The 19,329-nt window shown below is 41.8% G+C and overlaps 1 protein-coding gene across 7 annotated transcripts in view; it reads left to right on the forward strand.

The window, feature by feature from the left end:
• The window catches only part of cdk14 (cyclin dependent kinase 14), a 247,147-nt gene that overhangs the window by 187,477 nt on the left and 40,341 nt on the right, over positions 1–19,329 (forward strand). For all 7 annotated transcript variants that reach the window (XM_082551038.1, XM_082551039.1, XM_082551040.1 and 4 more), the window contains one exon: positions 4,078–4,228. In XM_082551038.1, coding sequence (XP_082407164.1) covers positions 4,078–4,193 — 116 coding nt within the window. In that variant the 3' untranslated portion in view covers positions 4,194–4,228. The remainder of the gene's footprint in view (positions 1–4,077; positions 4,229–19,329) is intronic.

Here is a 19,329-nt window from a genome sequence, read left to right on the forward strand (position 1 = left end):
TTCAGAGTCAGAGATGAAGATGTGTTCTCCTCACAATGGACAGCGTCGATTCATTTTCCACCCCCAGAGGAATTTGGTTATGAATGCAGCTTTTTAATCTTATTGTTTTCCAGACAAGGAGCCAAAGGAGCTTCAAAGATAGAGGATCCCCACGCTGATTTACAAATTTTTAACCAAAAATGAAACATGCTAATGCTCTTCGACCAGTTTGAAAACCCTGACGCTGTTTGCTCTTCTTCTGTTTTCATCTCACATCCCCCCAAATTCCCTTGATGATTAATAATCATCTGCCTCGCTGTGCAGTTTAGGCTTCACAACTGCAAACAATGGTCACCGTTCCTTCTTCTGTTTGGACTGAATCCAGGGAAGGCATTCCTATTAAGTCCTTTGTATAGAAATGAGCTGTAATTCAGCTGAGGGCTCAACAGGGGTCAGTCCATCCATCCAATCTCTTCCACTTATCTAAAAGCCTGGAGTGGGTGGAGCCTATCCCAGCTCAGGGGTCAGTCAGTACAAGTAAATAAAGAGCTAAATGAACCCCCTACTTTTTGTAGCTTTCTTAAACACCGCATCGATAATGTGTCTGAAGCGAAAAAGGAAGACTTGGTCATTTCATGCTGATTGGTCAGTTAAGGTTTCGTGACATATTTCGGTGGCACTCCATTTCCAAGCGGTATCTGTTGTCTTCATCCACACAAGAAACTGCCTAGGAGACTTAAGGGAAGACTCGATCGTCACAGTGTAACACAACGTTTTTCAATTTCAGTGATACCAGTCTGTCCAGTCAGGATGTAAACACAGGCCAGTGGGAATCCATTTCACCTGCTTTGAAAGTGGACAACAATCAAAAAGAGGATGTTTTTGAGGTGGTGACCACTAGGGCTGCCACAAACGATTGTTTTGATAGTCGACTAGTCAGATCATCATCCATTGGACGTAAAACGTTCAGCTTCTTGCACCAGCAGCATCTGCTCTTATTTAACTATCATTATCTTACAGCTTTAAGTGTTTAAGTTAAGTGCTAACTAAAAATAAAGACAAGATGATAGTTTGTTAAATTTTAATGAAATTTGCAGATTGTGAAGTTTAATAAACTCCTTGCTATCTAAAATATAACAGGACACCGGAGTAAATTCTCGAGCATCTCACACTTCTGATAATCAGCTGTCTGCTTGACGTTTATTCAGCTGTGTGAAAACTTTAATCTCAGCCAAACCGATTTACTCAGGAACAAATAAAATACTAAAAAAAATATAACATTACATATTACAAATAACATTTTTAAGTGATCTAAGTGACTCATATATCATGTTTAACCTGAGCAGCGAAAGACGGCGGTGGGTTTGAAAACGATTTGCCGGGAGTCCGGTGTTCTCACGGCTCTAGTGAGCCTTGCCCCCGGCTCGCTATCGAGCTGGTGGCTAACAGACGTCTCCGAAAACGTCGGAGCGCTTTTGAAAATATGTGGTGTCTTGAGCAGATATAGGCTACGTCCACACGTACCCGGGTATTTTTGAAAACACAGATTTTTCTACGCGTTTGCACCTTTCGTCCACACGTAAACGGCGTTTTCGGTCACTGAAAACGGAGATTTTTAAAAACTCCGGCCAGGGTGGATATTTTTGAAAATTCAGTTTTTGCATTTACGTGTGGACGAGAAAAACGCAGAAAACGCAGCGTCAAAGGTGTGCGCCTTTTTTGACGTCACACTGTGCGCCACGTTATTGTTTCGGTGAAATGAATTTCTACAATACTGTTAATTCTACTCTCTGCAGTGTTTAAATGCTTACATATACACACAGTTACTGTCCCTCCACACATACGACTCGGTTCTGCTTCTATGCCCCATCCTTGTTTACTATTTCCCACCGAGGCTTCTAGACTTCTGATTGGTCAACATTTCTACACGGTTAGGAATCTAGCGCCACCTGTTGCTTTGGCATGTTCATAGCAGCGTTTTCCTTCATTTCTGCGTTTACGTGTGGACGGGATTATTTTTTAAAACGAAAACAGAAAATCTCCGTTTTCAAAAATACCCGTGTACGTGTGGACGTAGTCATAAACAGCAGCAGATATTTGAGGTTTACACAGCTACATTCTCGCCTGAAAATATGTTAAACGTTTATTTTGTGACCCAGAAAGAATAATAAGAGTAACATTAAAACTAACTAGCTGCCGCCATTGTTGGAAACTGAGCTGGGCTGCGCTATGAATTCTGGGACACAGCTTCTTCTTCTTCTGGGTTTAACGGCAGCTGGCATCCTTGTACATGCAGTGCTGCCATCTTCTGTGTCAGTCCGTTATTACACTCTTAAATCCTGCTACTTATTCCTGCGGCTTTTGTGATCTTACAAAGCTTCAAACGACGCGTCGACTATTAAATCAGTCATCGACGATTTTGATAGTCGACGTAATCATGACTAGTCGACTAATCGTGGCAGCCCTAGTGACCACAGACCGTTGCTCTCTCCAGCTTTGCATTCCGTTCATGTCCTGTTACTGTTGATAGCAGGAGGTCGTGCTTGCACCTAATTCAGGTTGCACAGGTCGTCCAGTTGTTCCAGGACTGCACATCCATCCATGACACCTCAAGTGGGTGTGCTGCGTCTAACACGCTAGTCCCAAGAGTGTGGCGGAGACACCAGGAGACAGACCTGCAGAGGGCCATAGAAGGCCAGCATCCTATGACCTGCTAAAACCCCACAAAATAAGCCCCACAGGCTACTCATGTGCACTGTCAGAAACAGACTCCATGAGGGTGGCAGGTTCAATTCAATTTTATTTATATGGTGCTAAATCACAACAACAGTCGCCTCAAGGCGCTTTACATTGTACAGTAGATCCTACAATAATAGATACAGAGAAAAACCCAACAATCATATGAGCCCCTATGAGCAAGCACTTGGGCGACAGTGGGAAGGAAAAACTCCCTTTTAACAGGAAGAAACCTCTGGCAGAACCAGGCTCAGGGAGGGGCGGGGCCATCTGCTACGACCGGTTGGGGTGAGAGAAGGAAGACAGGATAAAGACATGCTGTGGAAGAGAGACAGAGGTTAATAACAGGTATGATTCAATGCAGAGAGGTCCCAGATCTGGGACTTGTGCCCCTTCTGTTCACAGATGAGAGCAAGTTTACACTGAGCATACGTGACAGAATGAAGGAGTCTGGCGAAAAAGATTATGCTACCTGCGACCTCAACCAGAATGAGTGGTTTGGCAGTGGGTGACTGGTCTGAGAATACAAGTACTTGAAGAAGTTCTTAGACTAGCAGGACCCTGACTGCTGTTGGGCACCAGGATCCAGACCCATTGTCAGACCTTAAGCAGGCGCAGTGGACCCTGGGTTCTTCCGGGTGTAGGACAGTTTTTGCAATTATTGTTGAGCTATGTTGTTCGCAACAAATGACAGAGTGTATATCAGTAAACATATTCAACATTTTTGAGAGTTCTTGGATGTTTAGAAGATTACGCTACGCTGACAACTGCAAAGACAGGCTGAAGTAGAGCATTTTTCCAGTATTTAAAGATATTGGTATGGGTGCGCTACTGGCTCTTGTGGTATTTTAGAATGGTTTATTTTCTTTCTGCAGTGTCTATACTTCTCCATCCCAAAGTCAACAGTAAAACTTTCACACATTCAACGCAACTCACACAATTGTGTCATTTTTTTACAACATTTATTAAAACCTTAAAGACCAGTGAGGACGTGTGTTTTAAAAGGCATTAGCTCTGTTAGCGAGGTTGCGAGTCTCTGCAAGTTGAAACTCATAGTGTATAGAAATGAACTCAAACTAACCAGTGGCATTAATTGTGGAACATATTTCTGTCATTTGCTGAACTGATTGTGTTATCACTGGAATGGTCATTTTAAAACTGAAATGAGCTTTGCCACACGAAGCAATTTAAAGATCCAGTTCCTCCCGACACAAATATTAAAGCAGGGAAAACTGTTGCTGCAAATAAATATTCTAATATTCACTTTTTAATAAGCATCTCTATCTTCAACAACTCACTTGGAAATGTTCTTGCTGTCAGCCTACATACTTCTAATCCGCTCGCGTCCTCTTCCCCCTGCAGTGTCTTCTATCTTCACCGTACCAAATGTCAAGCTGCAGACAGAGAGCGGGGACAGCATACAGGTGTGTGCACGAAGGAACAGTCATGGAAAGGCATCCTCTGGCAGCAAACACTGACCTGAGGCAGCATCCTGCACACGACTGCCTGACAGGTACGCGCTCATTAGCAAACAGTATGCTGCAGCAGAAGCAGCATGAAGTAACACACTCTCAAAAGAATAACATGGAACATGCAGACAGAAGGTGAAACTTTAATGATATGGATATTTTCATGCGCTATATTGCTTGTGTAGTATGTGAAGTAGTACTTGTTTCTGTCGCATGTGAATTTGAGTAGTGTGTTCTCAAATCAAACACGGCCACTTGTTCTCTGACCACAACTGACGTTTGCAACACTTTACTGGGATTGTCGTGCTAGCTACGGCATTTTTTTGAATATCTGTGACTTGCTGTTCCTCTGATCACACATAATATTTAATCACGCTACACAGGTCAACACTCATAAACACAAAATCTGTAGTCTTACCTGAAATGCTTGAATGCGCTGTTAGCTAAGTAGCTTGGGTAAGGCATGCACAGCATCCCACAGGCCGCCGCTGCTTTGGGGATATGCTATGAAGTTAATATTTTCTAACAAGACATGTGGAACAAGTGCTTATGGTCGTGTTTTATCAGAGTTACATGTCTTTATATGATCAAATATGGTTTCAGTTTATTCTTTTGTGCATACAGTGTGGCCTTATAGAGGATAACTAGCTAAACAGTAGTAAACCATTTCTAAAACCTGGATGTTTACTCTCAGTTCATGCTTTGTTAATATATTCTGCATATTTATCTGTCCATATATATACATATGTATGTATCTTCGTTGTATATGTGACACATGCAAGGGCCTAATGTTGTTGGATCATTTCTTATAATTGATTTTACCAAGAGCTGATGTTGCAGTGGGATTTATTTTTCACTCATGCTCCTATTAGTGAGTCGAATCATATTTGTACATCTTTGGTTTTTTCATAAGACTAATCAGCCGATTTTCTCATAAATACAAGAAGAAAATCAAACAGTGATGTAATGGAAAAAGTTTATCTATTAGAACACAAAACTGTCAAACAACATGAAAGTCATTAGCTATTCCCTCGCACAGTTCTCTGTCTGACACTGATCTGCATCCTGCCGACCACCACGGCCTTTCTTTTAACACCGAAGCCATGAGATCTGTGCCGCCTGCACTAAAGCAGAGAATCCAGTAATAGATGGAGGAATGGCTTTGAGTGGGCGAAGAGGGTGTCCCATTCTTTAGAGACGGGGGTTCTCTTTCAGGGCTCAGATAAAGCGCTGCTATTTGCATGTAATAAGAGGTGCAGAGGCCAGGCATGGGGATAATAGTTGGCCTAATGATGGAGCAACACAGGGCCACAACAGTGCACTGTGGGCCAGATTAGATCTGTAATTGCTGACAGGTGCATATATGTAGCAGACGCAGCAGCTCCTCAACTAGTCGTCACCAACTTTCTCCAGTGTTTCATTTCTTGACGTTTCATCGAAAAAGGTTTGATACAAAGTAGATGTATTTACTATTCTAGGGATTTTGTGTGTGTGTGCCCTGATCTGGGGCTAATGGCTTTCTCTCTCTCGCTGTGTGTGTGCATGCGCGTGCACATGTGGAGGGTGGAAGTCACCCCACCGAGAGCGCTGTGTCCTCTCAGCTGCTGCATTTACATTGAAATCAGGCTCTTTGTCCAAGCAGGCCTAAAGCCTGGCAGGCTGGGAGAGCTGCACTGATAGCAGCCTAATCCCTGTGCACACATTCCCATTAATACGCTGACAAATTATACCAACACATGCACACGGCTTTTTATGCTTCCCCTCAAATGTAACTCATGCACCAGTATAACGCTACAATATAGCACTAAACAGCTGCACACTATAGAATATGATAGTGTTTACTGTCATTCTTTTTAATGGTGATTGTGAGTATCACTGTGCTGCTCTGGGCTTTCCAAACTGCTGTTTGTGAGAGCAAAGTGCAGGATGTCAGTACTTTGAAGTTTAGTGATTGTAAATGAATGACAGTGGTTCTGGTTAAAAATTTTTTTTTAAAATTCTTACATTTGGGGGACTCACAAAGCATATAACAAAAGGATTAATTGAATAAAAAATCCATTCCAGGTTCCATGGCACACGGACGCGCCGGCTTTGCAAAACTGTTTGCAGATAGATAACGACGCTCCGTTAAAGAGCGCTAAAGGTAGATTAGGACACTTTGCTTTTTGGCTGTTTGTTCTTGGCTAGGCTAGCATACTAAAAGCCAAAGGCTGGGTGTCGGCACCCAAAACTGTTTGGATACGGGTGTGAATAAAAGTAAAATTTATCCAGCGAATTTAAATGTGATATGAAGTGGAGCCTTACAAGCATGACTTTCTTTACAATTACACCTACTGTGTATCTGAGAGAGTGAGAACACTTCTGTTTACACAGATATACAGCATCAGCTGTTTAGTTTTTTAAGGTTGGCTACAATTAAATGGATTTTACATAATGGTTTCAGTTTTGCTTAATGTTGCACTTATACCACACACAGCATACTGAGATGTACTCAAAGAATGAGCGTAAATTCTTGAATGTAATATGCACGTGAATATGTACGGACCTGCTCCTAAAGCCTTTCTGCTACAATCAGAGGTAAAAGAGGTGAGGAGAAGGGAGACAGGGGAAGGGCAGCGCGATCGCGCGAATAAAGGCTAGATGGAAGCAGTGGCTTGCGGGAGCAAGGCTGGATTTCTTTTTGTTGAGGCAGCGTTGTATTATTTATAGGAGGTGGTGGAGGCAGGCCGCTTCAGACGGAGCAGAGCAAAGAAGGCGAGCAGCCCCCTTTCTCTTTTGTGGGTCTATTCCCAGTGGGCAGGCTTTGTGCTGGATGGCTGCCTTTGAGGAAACCCATGCAGCTATTGAGCTGAGAGTGAAGGCCGGACCCGACTCGCCCGCACTGAGACACAGCAGCGCTACAGCTCTACAATGTCTGTCACTGCTATGGCCGGGGAGCAAAAGAAAAGGATGGAGACAGAGTGACAGAGGATGGGGGAATAGTGGGAGTGTTTGATTTTGGCAGGGAGGGAAGAAAGAAATGGTGTTTTTGTGGGAAAGGAGAAAAGCTGAAAGTGATAGAAGGGCAGAAAAATGGAGGCGGGGTGGAGAAGAGAAGAAATAAGGGAAAGGTCTCCTTTACAGTACTGCAATACATTCATCTATGTTTATTCATGATTCTGCATTATTCACGAGATTAGCTGATGCAACTTGGAGCTGAGCGTAGGCAACGGCTCCCCCCATCAATCCGCTCGGTGACCACACAGTTCAACTCCGAGTCCCAACAAGTGGGAGACAGCTGCCCTGTCTCTGAGCTTCAACACACTTCACTTTAGGCGAGGGTATGTGAAGAATTGGATGCAGCATGCGCACAGTCAGAATACATAACAAAGCATGAAACATTGATTCAATCAGGGAGCGAAAAGCAACATGAAAGAGGTCAATTCAACGGCTCGGTGCCTCAGTCCAAACAAGAACTTAGTTGGTCTTATTGTGAAAACAAATCAGCCGAGGTTTGTAGCGTCGTTCCAGTTTCACATTAAGATAGAATGATTTAATCGAATTTAAAGCTGATTCATTTCATTACTCAACAATTATCTCGACAACTGCACGTAATGCGAAATAGGTGGATCATACTTGGAGACCCACAGCGTCTTTCAGCTCATTGTTTTGGTTTTACAGCTGAGCAGCAGCACCTTACTGTTCAAACTGAGAAAAAATGAAAATAGAGTTTAACCGCTGCATTTTCCAACTGGTGGAGACCAAAAAAGTGCTACAAGAGGTTGAATGTGGAGCTTTTAGTTAAAGCTAAACAAACGTTTAGCTTGTGGCTTTTTATCAAGGTACAATAATACTATAATAGTTCTTTAAAAGGCCGTATTGGCGTCATCGTTGTCCCAAAAAATTGTAAATGGTTTTATATTTTTTCTGTTTTTCCAAATCGGAAGCTACATCCGAGTTCATAGCAGAAGCTGAGGTTACCTTGCATCTGATCTGCTTCTCAAATGATTTCAAATGGCTAACTGACTTGTCAGCATCAGTAGTTTTAAATTAAAAAATTTTAACACATTTAATGCATCTGGAGTGCAGAATCACTCAAAATCCCTGAAATGTTTCTGCAACGCATTTCGGGCAGTTTATCCAAGTAGAGTTACCTTCGCACATGTGCCAATGGGGAGCTGATCTGGTATCGAGCAGCTGAACCAATCAGCTCAGTGTGGAAGATGATAAACGCACATTTGAGTATTAAAAAAATAACAAGACAGAACAGTCGACCAACATAAAGTATTTTGCACATTGTGCAAGAAGGAATTTTCTTTTCACCGAAGCACTTCCAGCTTAAAATATCAAATTATTATCACATATTATATATTAGTGTATACTTACCTATTAGTATATAGGTTTTTTAAAAAGTTGTATTTCACAGGAGAGAAGCTGTGCTAAAAGATTGAAGAAAACTATTCAAATTCTCTCTGAATTTAAGCATTGAACATTCTTTGTGTTTATTCTCCATTTGCTTCATTATATTCCATGAATGTCAGTTACAAGCTTAAATATAACGTTGAAAAAATCTAATTGCAACCAGGCTATCGATCAAGTAATTGCGATTAATTACAGAAAATTGTGAGATTAATTAATTAATTTTTTTAACCTATTGATAGCACTAAAAATACCACTTATTTAGTTTTTTCACAGTACAGTTGATTATGCTGCGCTGTAGACACTCGCACAGACGTCTGAGTAGTCAGTCCTGTTATGCCTTTTAGAAGTCAGCTGTGTGGTTGGTGCAATATAAATTCTCATCTGGGTGGTGACAACAACTGGTAGGTGCACAGAGGTTGGCATCGCCCTCACACTCTGATGATATTTACCTCGGATCAGAGCGGAATCCCAGACACGGAAGTCATAAGTCATAAAGAAATGTTTCCACCTCTGTGTTGGTGTTTAGTCATCGTCACAGGGAGACCTCCGAAATGAAGACAAGCGGACCAAAAGAAACAAAAGTTCTTGCATTTAGTTCCTACTACCTGTATCTCAGATATGCAGTGTCTGTGGGAGGTTCAGTGGAAAACTGCAGAAAACCAGAAGTCGTGGCTACTAGACAATCAATGTCATTACAGCTCAGTGCTGAACTAAAGGAATAACCAGTATAACCACATGTAAGGGTTCATTCATATCGCTGAGATGTGCTGGACAATTGAAGTCGTGTTGATGAGTGCTGTTCTCTGCTCTTCTGCCGGTCACCTGGCCAGACTTCACACAACGCAGCAGTCTTTGTACGCTGCGTCTGTGCGGTGAGCCATCACAGGTCGGCGACAGGACACTCTGGCCCTGGAGCATCACTGTGTCACTTTGAAGATAACAGCTGCAGGCAAAGCCGGACTTTAGTGTCCAAAATGTAGAGGTGCCAGCTATTTATCTCACTGCATACACACACACGCTCGCTCTAGCCTAAGGTATCATCTCCGAGACCGTGCCGCGTGCCTTTTTTGGGGAAGAGGATAAAAATGCAGGAAACCTTCATAGATGTACAGACATTTCACTTGAAAGTAAAAGCACTATTTGTCCCCTGGTGTGATCCTACCATGATGTCTGTCTACTAAAGCCATCACTGTCCAAAACGTACAAAGTCAACAGGACAGAAAGAGAATATTTTTGGCTCTGTAGCAGGAAGAAATAGATTTGTGCTGTCCACAAAACGACCTGTCAGAAAGTTTTTCTAGGTAGAGGACAAAGTGATTTAAAGTGTATTCCTGCTGTGAGCCTGAGGGGGGGAAATAGGAGGTGCGGGGAGGAAGGATAACCAGAGGCATAGCCTTGAGAAATGGAGAGCCTTCAGTCAAATCAGCCTAGTTTTAGTCTCCCACTGCTTCTTATAACCATACAGGTTCAATGCCTGCCAGTAATATGGGCTTTCATTTCATCCTCTCCTCGTGGAAAAAGCATTGTGGAGGCTCTGCAGCTCTGCACTACTTGTTCCAATGTGTTTGCACTCACTTCCCCGTGCTGTTGATTTCATATAATACCATCTCCCCTCTGCTTTTATGACCTGTTAACATGTCCTTAAACCCAAGGCTCTTCAGTCTCTCAGGATTGATCATAACTGCGTGCAGTTAAATCAAAGTGTGGCGCTCCTGTGTTTTCTTCATGTTGCCATCTTACCACTGTGCGGCTGGAGGTAAAAACAATGGTGTGTGTACATGTAAATATCACTTCAAACATTTCAACCAAAGATGGTTTTGATGACACCGTGAGAAATTGAGGCTACTGAATATTTATGTAGCACTTTTTTCTGTTTTGCCCTTGGTAGATGGTTTCTGAGGATCCGTCTCATAGCCAGGGGTATGTACAGAGGGGGGTACGCATCTGTATTCAGGTGACGCCTCGTGTAGACTGCACATGAAAATCAGATCCACTGTTTTCTTCACCAGTTCTCCTTGTTCTCTGTGCCCCAGCAGTATGACTGTAGTCAACCTAACCCTAACGATAAGTTCAAAAAGTTGGTTTTGGTGGGTTTGTTGTTGATCAGTAAGGCATACATGTAATCAGCCTGTCTGATGAGTTTTTTCTGTTTTTTAATAGAAACAGAAAAAGGTTTAAATATCCTTTCTCCCTTTTTGTGCAATTCATGTGCAAGACAGATGTGCAGTGGCTATGGTTGTTGGGCACTGTTATCCTTTTATAATAGACTAGAGCATATGTTCAGTCTGTTGTTATGCTCTTCCACAGCATGTCTTCATCCTGTCTTCCTTCTCTCACCCCAACCAGTCGCAGCAGATGGCCCCGCCCCTCCCTGAGCCTGGTTCTGTGGGAGGTTTCTTCCTGTTAAAAGGGAGTTTTTCCTTCCCACTGTTGCCAAAGTGCTTGCTGATAGGGGGTCATATGATTGTTGGGTTTTTCTCTGTATGTATTATTGTAGGGTCTACTGTGCAATATAAAGCACCTTGAGGCGACTGTTGTTGTGACTTAGCGCTGTGTAAATAAAGTTGAATTGAATTGTTATGTTATAGTGTCCATTGAGTTACCCAGACTAGCTATAAAACTTGGGCTTCATATTTTGAAGCTTCAACATCAACATTTTGGCTGAGTTGATTTATTCATTTTTTTATTTATTGGGTGAGTGTTGACAGAAAATGAAGGGGTGTAGAGAAGGATAGAGTAGGATCATGTTAACAACTGACCAAAATTTGGCTTCCGTCCACGTTATGGTTCTTAGAAGTGTTGTGCGATATGGAGCTCTTCAAAACCATGTCTCTTACTGCCGTTGTTTGCACTGACAACATATAGGCATGAGTGGAATGAAATATGAGGGATTTTAAATATCACGTTACTTCTGACATCTTCTTCGATGTCAGATGAGGTCAAACTTTCATAAAATGTCTTTTATCTTTATGCTTGATATCCTCCTGCCTTTTTATTGGCAACATTTTAGAAATGACACTGGGATGCAGGGACTTTAAATGTCACATTGTCGTTTGCATCCAAATATCATGTCACTTGACTTCATTTCAAGAATTGTAAAGAGAAAGAGAAAGAGCTGGCTATTTAGGTAGAGAGAGAAAAACGGTGCCATCACATGCCACCATTATCGCAGAAATGTATCATGATGATATCAATCATTAGCCAATAGGGACATAATACTAATACCGTACACTGTACATATATATTTTGCATCGATTTTTGCACCTATTACGTCTCTGTAAACAAACATTACTAAATGAATTTAATAATGTGTATTAATGTATGTTCTGCTGGTGTAATTACACTCTTTGATCATATCCAATCGCTTTTTAGATTCAAAAACTGCATTTTAGCACATATTCACCTTTCTTTTTTCAACAACAAATGAGAACCTGATATGTCAAAATAATAGGACAGAAGTTTAATGAATGTTTTGCAGAGGCACCAAAGAAGTACCCTTTTCATTTCAGCAAAAAAAGGTGCATCTTTCCATGTCTCAGTTTTTTTCCCCGTCTCCTCCTCTTCCCCCGACCATATGGCTTCTCCTAATGAGCGTTGCACATGTACCTCCTTCCTTTTTTGCCTCTCCAAAAAGAAAAGAAAAAGCAATTCCTTCTTATGTGGTGAAGCCAACAGCTCTTCTACAGCAGCAGATCTGGAGCTGCTCGTCTCAGCTGAGCGAATTAGAGTCAAATAAAGCATGCTAATGAATTTAACTTTGTCAGTCTGCCATTTGAAACACCGTGGAATAATGAGCTGAGCTCAGACTCATACAAACAGGAACTACACAAATTTTTATGCGCATACTTTTTGTAAGTTGCCTCTGTCTTTTCATCACAACCTTTGATTACAGTGGCACACTTTCTGAGTGGAAATAATCAGTTTTTGTCATCAGAATTTAGTCAGTTCGTTTATTTGGAATGACTCCGGTTTGTAGAGTTTATGACTGTTGGCTTCAGTTCAGTTGGGTGCATGGCATTCACTACAAACCTAAAGTGGAACTTCAAGCTAGTGAGGGTCTGTAAATATTGCACTCATCAAAGAATAACACCAAAAACATACTAAAATTTAATTTAGGGAGTGTAACAGAGTTACAGCCCTTTCCCCGGCCAGAACCAGCTCTGGTCCAGTTTCAATACAAAAACATACCTCATCTCCAGGTTCATAACAGGACCATCTTTATACTCTCTTTGCATTAAACCCAGACGTGATCTGACACTAAACATGGTCTGGCATCTTCAAACAGGCAATCTGGTCTGGTTTTGCTATTTGGGTATTATCATATCCATTTGAAATAAAGTGTAATATTTATAAAGGAGGTTACTGGGGTTAATGACAGCTATTTGAAGCACTCAACCGTCAACCATCAAGTCCCGAGTTTGAATCGAGACTTATGCCTATAGTCTGATTTAGGCCTCAGAAGCTTTCTGGTTAAGTTTAGAAAAGAGGCTGGTTGTCATGGTGTCACCTTTTGTTTAGTAACTGGCTAATTTCTTGGTGGTTTGCAACTTGACAGGCCTAAAGATACACTGCTTCATCTTCATCTTAAGGAACTTTTAAACCCTTATGTCCCTGCCAGGGCTTTAAGGTCATCCTCGCAGTTATTGTTAGTTCAGCCCAGATCTCGGTTGAAATCTAGAGGCGATCGATCGTTTGCCTTTGCTGCACCTGAGTTATGGAACAGCCTCCCGATTGGCATTCGGGAGTCTGATTCTATTTTTTCTTTTAAAGCACGCCTTAAAACTTATCTTTTTGAACTTGCCTTCTCTACCCGTTAAATGCTGACTGTTAACTGCGACCTATTGCATTAACTTTTTACTATTCCTTCATTCTTGGTGTTCTCTATCATGCGGCACTGGGTCTGCTATAATCTATGTGCTGCAGTCCATTTTATTAGTGGCTTTCTACTGTGAACATTGTCTGCTGTTCTTATTATATTTGATATTAATGCTCTTAACTGTATTATTTTATTGTTTTTTTGTAAAGCACTTTGGTATGCCTAAGGCTTTTAATGTGCTCTATAAATAAAGGTTGTTGTTGTTGTTGTTATTTTTGGATACTAATGATACTAGTCATAATTTACAAGAAGAAGTCACCTCCTGCAGCCGTCATAGAGATTGCAGGTATAAAGCAGTTTAGCACTGACTTCACTTTTCAGAACAGGGAGCTACTTTCAGCTTGCTTAATAAAAGTTTGTGGTTAAACGTAAATCCACAAGTTATGTATCAAGTTGCCAGATATTTTCTTTCCAGTTTCATATTTCACTACAAGATTTTACAAGTATACAGATACTGTAATCAAGAATTGCTTTAAAACTAAATTTGCCTCTGTTTGCCCGCTATTGAATTTATAATTCACTCGATGTCTTGACGAAATGCTTGAAGTAACAAACCTCAGTGACCCAAAACATGTTGTGTTTTTAGCTTTGCGCTGGTGCCATACCTTGGAGCACTCATCAGGTGTTTTTGTACATTGTACGAAAAGAATTTATTGCACATGACAGTTAACAATTTGAAATGGGAAATATAGCCTTAATTTACTTCTGGAACATGCAGAATTCAAATTCCAAACTTTGGCCATCACTTTGTTCATACAGACTGAAATGCATATCCACATGCATGCACACATGAGGATTATGAGCAAGTCTATGCTGGTTGTCCAAAGAACATTTTTTGCACAAATGTGATTTTCCCTCCAAAACTTGTCCATCATCTATTTCCCAAAACTGGAAATATTTAAAAGCAGCTTGGAGAGGAAGTATTTTGTGGTCAGTAAAGCTTTTGTCCAGTGGCTTCGACTGAACGCTGTGCTTTTGAGGGTTGAGGCACATAATCAGACATGAACTATGTTAGCCAAAGTAGAAAAGTAGGGGGCAGAGTTCTTAGGAACTTCACACAGAAGAAGAACAGAGAGCCCTGGAACAGTCGGCCTCACCGAGCCCCGATCAGAGCTTCAGGGCCTCAATCTCGAATTACATGAAGAAAGAGAAGCCACTGAGACACTAAAACCACAGACGAGCTGTGGAAACCTCTCCGAAATACTGAACAAACCACTTGCCAAGTATTGATTGGCCTTGTCTTAAAGAGTCTATGGTATCGTTTTTCTTCATTGCTTCAAAATTTTACACAGTTCAGCAACTTGGGTTCATATAAGCTAATATTATAAACATATATCAGATGTCTTGTTTGGTACAAGGAGTGTAAAAAGATTGTGTGAATCAGTCCATAAAAACAAAGGAAATAAAGACATCTAATATCAGTTTGCCAAAGCTTCCATTCAAGGCTGATACATGCAGAAATATCACTGAATCAAAGTTCAGTTGCAGTTTCCTGGATCTCAAAATATATTTCAAAATAGTAATACTTGGATTTCATTACTGGGACACTCTACATTTCAGGCTGTTTCTTAATGTAGGGGGAAAATGAGGGGCCATTTCCTGGTGAGGCTTCTGGCCTGTCCCGCTGCCTTTGGCCTTGCAACATATCAACTTTTCAATTTAAACCTTTTGCAAGCTGCCGAGTTGTTGTTTTCTTTGTTGCCTGATTGCCAAGACTCGGGATAACAATGTAATACAAACAGAAATTACATATGTGTGGTTATTGTTGGGGCGTCAGGTCACATGTCAGGTAAATGCATGTGAGAATGATGCATTTATGGTAGCACAATTGATGTTCCTTGGAACAGGTGACCTTGTGAGATCTAAAAGAAAGTGTCACAGTGTTCAGTACAAACAGGTGTTAAGTCAGCGTTGGACCAATGTGTAGGGTCGTCCACTTCGAGCTTTCTGGAGGACTCAACGGGAGCACATTTGCATAGGTTGAAACCCCTCTCCTCAGACTCTGCGTAGACAGTTAACTATGCAAACAGATACAACAGCTGTACTTTAGCATTAGCATTAAGCATCAACCTATCCTATTGGAATGTCTACTTTTGGGGATCTTTTTTTAGTATTACTAAACAATCAGGCAACAAAGAAAATAGTCATTCTGTCACTTATCGAAAACGGTTCATATTATTTTCAAAAAGGTTGTGCTTTTTGTTGAAACATAAAGTTATAGTTCAGAGCTTTATGATAACTTAGACCTCTGAGGGTTAACTTTGCTCCTGTGGTCTGAGGTTATTGCATACAAACTGCACTGTAGCTCATAGCATTTTTATGTAGCTTAAGGCTTTCAACTGTGCCACAGTCCTCATCAGCAAGCTAACTTGCTCATTGCTGTAGTTTATGTTTCAACAGCCTTGAATCAAATCTCAGGGCTTATTTTATTTTATTTCTGATTCAGCATAACTATACATGTTTTATTACTCTGAATTTGCAGTTGGGACTTTCCCGTGATGGACTCATTTTTCTTTTCCACTCTGACGTGAATAAAAATGTGTGGGGAGCTCTGAAAAAGTTTAGGCATACTTTGGTATAAAATGGACACATGTAATGACATTTCAGCACAAAGAAATTGGCGCTTTAGTCGAAAAAAAAAGCAGAGTCATTCTTCAATGTGTCTTGCTGGTTGCTGGCTCTAGTATGAGGGTCTTGTGAGTGCTGGACAGCACCGGAGCGTTTTTCCCACTGAACCGAGGCAGGAAGTCAGCAGGAGACTGACTTGATTCGAATTGGACACGACTCACAAATTATACACTCGCAGGGGAGTCTCCATGTTAACAGCACACTGCAGCCCTGTATATGAGCAAATGGCTTGGAAACACTGGGCCCAGTATACGTGAGCCCACACTGCAGGGGAAGAGAGCGGCAAGAAATGAATGCCGGCGCATGGAAGGGGGGAGTGTTAAGGGAGAAGCGGGAGGAAAGTTTCCCTGCCATTCGGCCTGTTTAGAGAAACTGTAAGGAAATATTATGATTATTAAGAGCCTTTTGAAGTTGCATCGAGTTGACCTGCCCCCGCAGTGAGATAAGTGTACTTATTCTGCTGGCAGGATCGGTCAGCCTTCACTTTCTGACATGTTGATGAAAATTAAACTTTGGATCTGTGAAAGGCATGTTTTTAATCATTAAGGCCACGTGTCTGGTCGACCTCAAGAAGCTTTAAGCAAAATAAATAATGTGAACCAGTGCACGTTTCCATCAGCTACTTGCCGTCCTCTGTTTACTCCAAAGGACCATGGCATTCAGCGCTGGCCTCGAGTTGCCCTTTCAGTGTAACATGTTCTTACCCAAACCCGCCTCCCAGCATGGGCGCCTAACTATCGGCTCCAGGAGCAGCCTGACATTGCAGAGCTTTATCGTGGCCGTGCAGCGCTGTGGTGCTGGCTGGTATAACGCACGCTGTGTCTGGCTGGCTCTGCTGCTGCAACACATTCCTTCCAAAAGGAAGGAACGCATTCCTCCCTCATCGCTCTGCTCTCCTTCTTCTTGAAATCTCTCCATTGTAATCACTAGCTTGCCTCATAAATGATTTTGAGATACTTTAGGAAACTTTAGACTAACTACTGCTGTTTGTCAAGATGTCATTTCAGGCTATAATCGAAAGAACATTGGTATCTCCGTCTGCAGGAAATTTGTATTATATTTGGCAATAAGTTTGATTCCGAGGCCTCCTCAGCCTTCCACTTGCATATGCATATGAAAAGCATAAGGTGGGGAGACAAGGTGATAGGAGGAGTTGAGTTGGAGGTGGGTTGCAAAACAGCTTGCATATGGGCAGCAGCAAAGGTGGGCAGGGAAAGGCAGCTTAAAGATAGCAGAATTGGAAGTGAGAGTGGTTTAATTTGATGCAAAAAACCACATCATTTTTAAATTTCTTGTTTATTTACAGTTTCATGACCTTCATGCTCTCTTTTTACTGCAAGTTTATGGGGAACTTGTTGCTCTCTGCAGACTTGCTCAGCAACAACTGAGCCAAAACATTAACACTGATAGTTGTGATGGACATTGTTAATATAACCTTTAATGTTAATAACCTAAATGTAACAAGCATGTTATTTATTGCTGTCTGTTTTGATATGATTCTACATTATGTGTCCTCATGCAAGCCAGACTGAAAGGATCAGCTCACCTTTATTGCAAAACCTCATTCTTTGTTTTCCTCCTTGGCCTTAGTCATGTGTAGTCATGCAGATGGTTTTGATTTCATTTCCCAGAGTTCTAAGAAATCGGCCTCTGCACTCTGCACCCCAATAAATTCCTGTGTAGTGACACTAATGTCTAATAAAATGGGTTGTTCAAAGAATATGTTTCAAGAGAATGTAATATTTTCAGTGTGTCTAAAATGGTTTAATCCTGTTTTGGGACCAAGTCATCATAGATACATAGTAACTCTAACCCTAACACCATGTTTTGAAGAAAACTAAAATGACTTTGTGAAAAAATATAAATGACAGTCATTAGATTTAAAGTTATCGTCACCACAGCAGGTGGGAATGAGGTGGGAATCTATAGGAGCTTCAAATTGATATTGCAGGTGTATTTACTAAAAACCTGGATGAATTTGAATGTCAGTGGCCTTGACCACGAGCTTAGAGTAAGTTTTATCAAAATCTTGAGAATGTGATGACTTGAGAACAAGATAATCATAGGTGTGTCTGTGCTACGGGTGGTTGCAGTCATTGGGTGTTTGTGGTCCATATTACCTATTTGGGCAAGCGTGCCTACCATGACCTCCATGAGAGCCCACGCAGTTCTGTCCGTTGGGGAAAGTATCTATCGTGGAATCAAGCTCTGCTCCACAAGCGTTTGGACTGTAGGTCTCAGATTGTGTTGTTGGGTCAGGTCTCCTCTACTTAACTTGAAAGTTGAGCCAATCTGTATAATCTGTGAGCATCTTAAGGAATCCATCCAGCTTAACTGCCCTGTCAGTCGCAGTGTTGTTACAACATATCTCTGAGATTTATGAGGAAAAAAAGTTTCAGGGCACCAAAGAAGCCAAGTGCGAAATAGTGTACTATATATTAAAACATAGAGTCATAGTCACATAGACTATGCTAATTGCTACCATGATGGATTCAAATATGTTCTATACTGCAGCTTTCTGTTAAGCAGCCCTGTGGTCTGCGTGGGTTTAGTAGTGTCTGAGGCCAGAGTTTTCCTGGCAAAGACTCCCTCTGCCTGATTCTTTCTGGGCTAAATAGAAGCCAGCACCTCCCCGTGGCCCTCTCCATGTCTTCCCATGCCCCAGCCAGTCTGCCCTGTAATGGGTTCACTCTCCCATACAATCCTTTCACTCCTCAATGCACTGAATATCCTTTTTGCTGCCTTTCTCTTTGACCGACAGCCCCCTCCCAACCCACCACCCCCACCCACCACCCCAATCCCCTCCCAACCCCCACTCACCCCTCTCTCTATCCCTTTAGGAGTGTGTCCATGAGTTTAAAAGAAAAGGAGGGGGGGGGGGGGGGGTGATGTGTTTCTCAGCGGCCAGTCTTGTCTGATGCGGTGAGGCCATCTCTCTCCCACGGAGAACATGTTATGTTGGACTTTGTCTCGGTGAGCTTCATACTGAGCCCTTTGCTCTTCTACCAGAGGCTGAACTGGGTTATAAAGTTATACCTGCTTTTGACTTGAGAGTGTGAGCGCCTTTGAACGCTAACATGTGTAAACTTTGCAAGACATAGTTCCCACTCTGTCAGTTCTGACATGTTCTAAACAAAGCAACAAAACAGCAGAGCTACACTTTTTAGGCTTTATACATTCCAGAATCCTTCCTGCGTATTTATGCTTTGCACTTCTTCCCCCTGTTGGCAAAACTATGAA

The sequence above is a fragment of the Aulonocara stuartgranti genome (genome assembly GCF_965226115.1).
Source record: "Aulonocara stuartgranti genome assembly, chromosome: 11".
NCBI lineage: Eukaryota > Metazoa > Chordata > Actinopteri > Cichliformes > Cichlidae > Aulonocara > Aulonocara stuartgranti.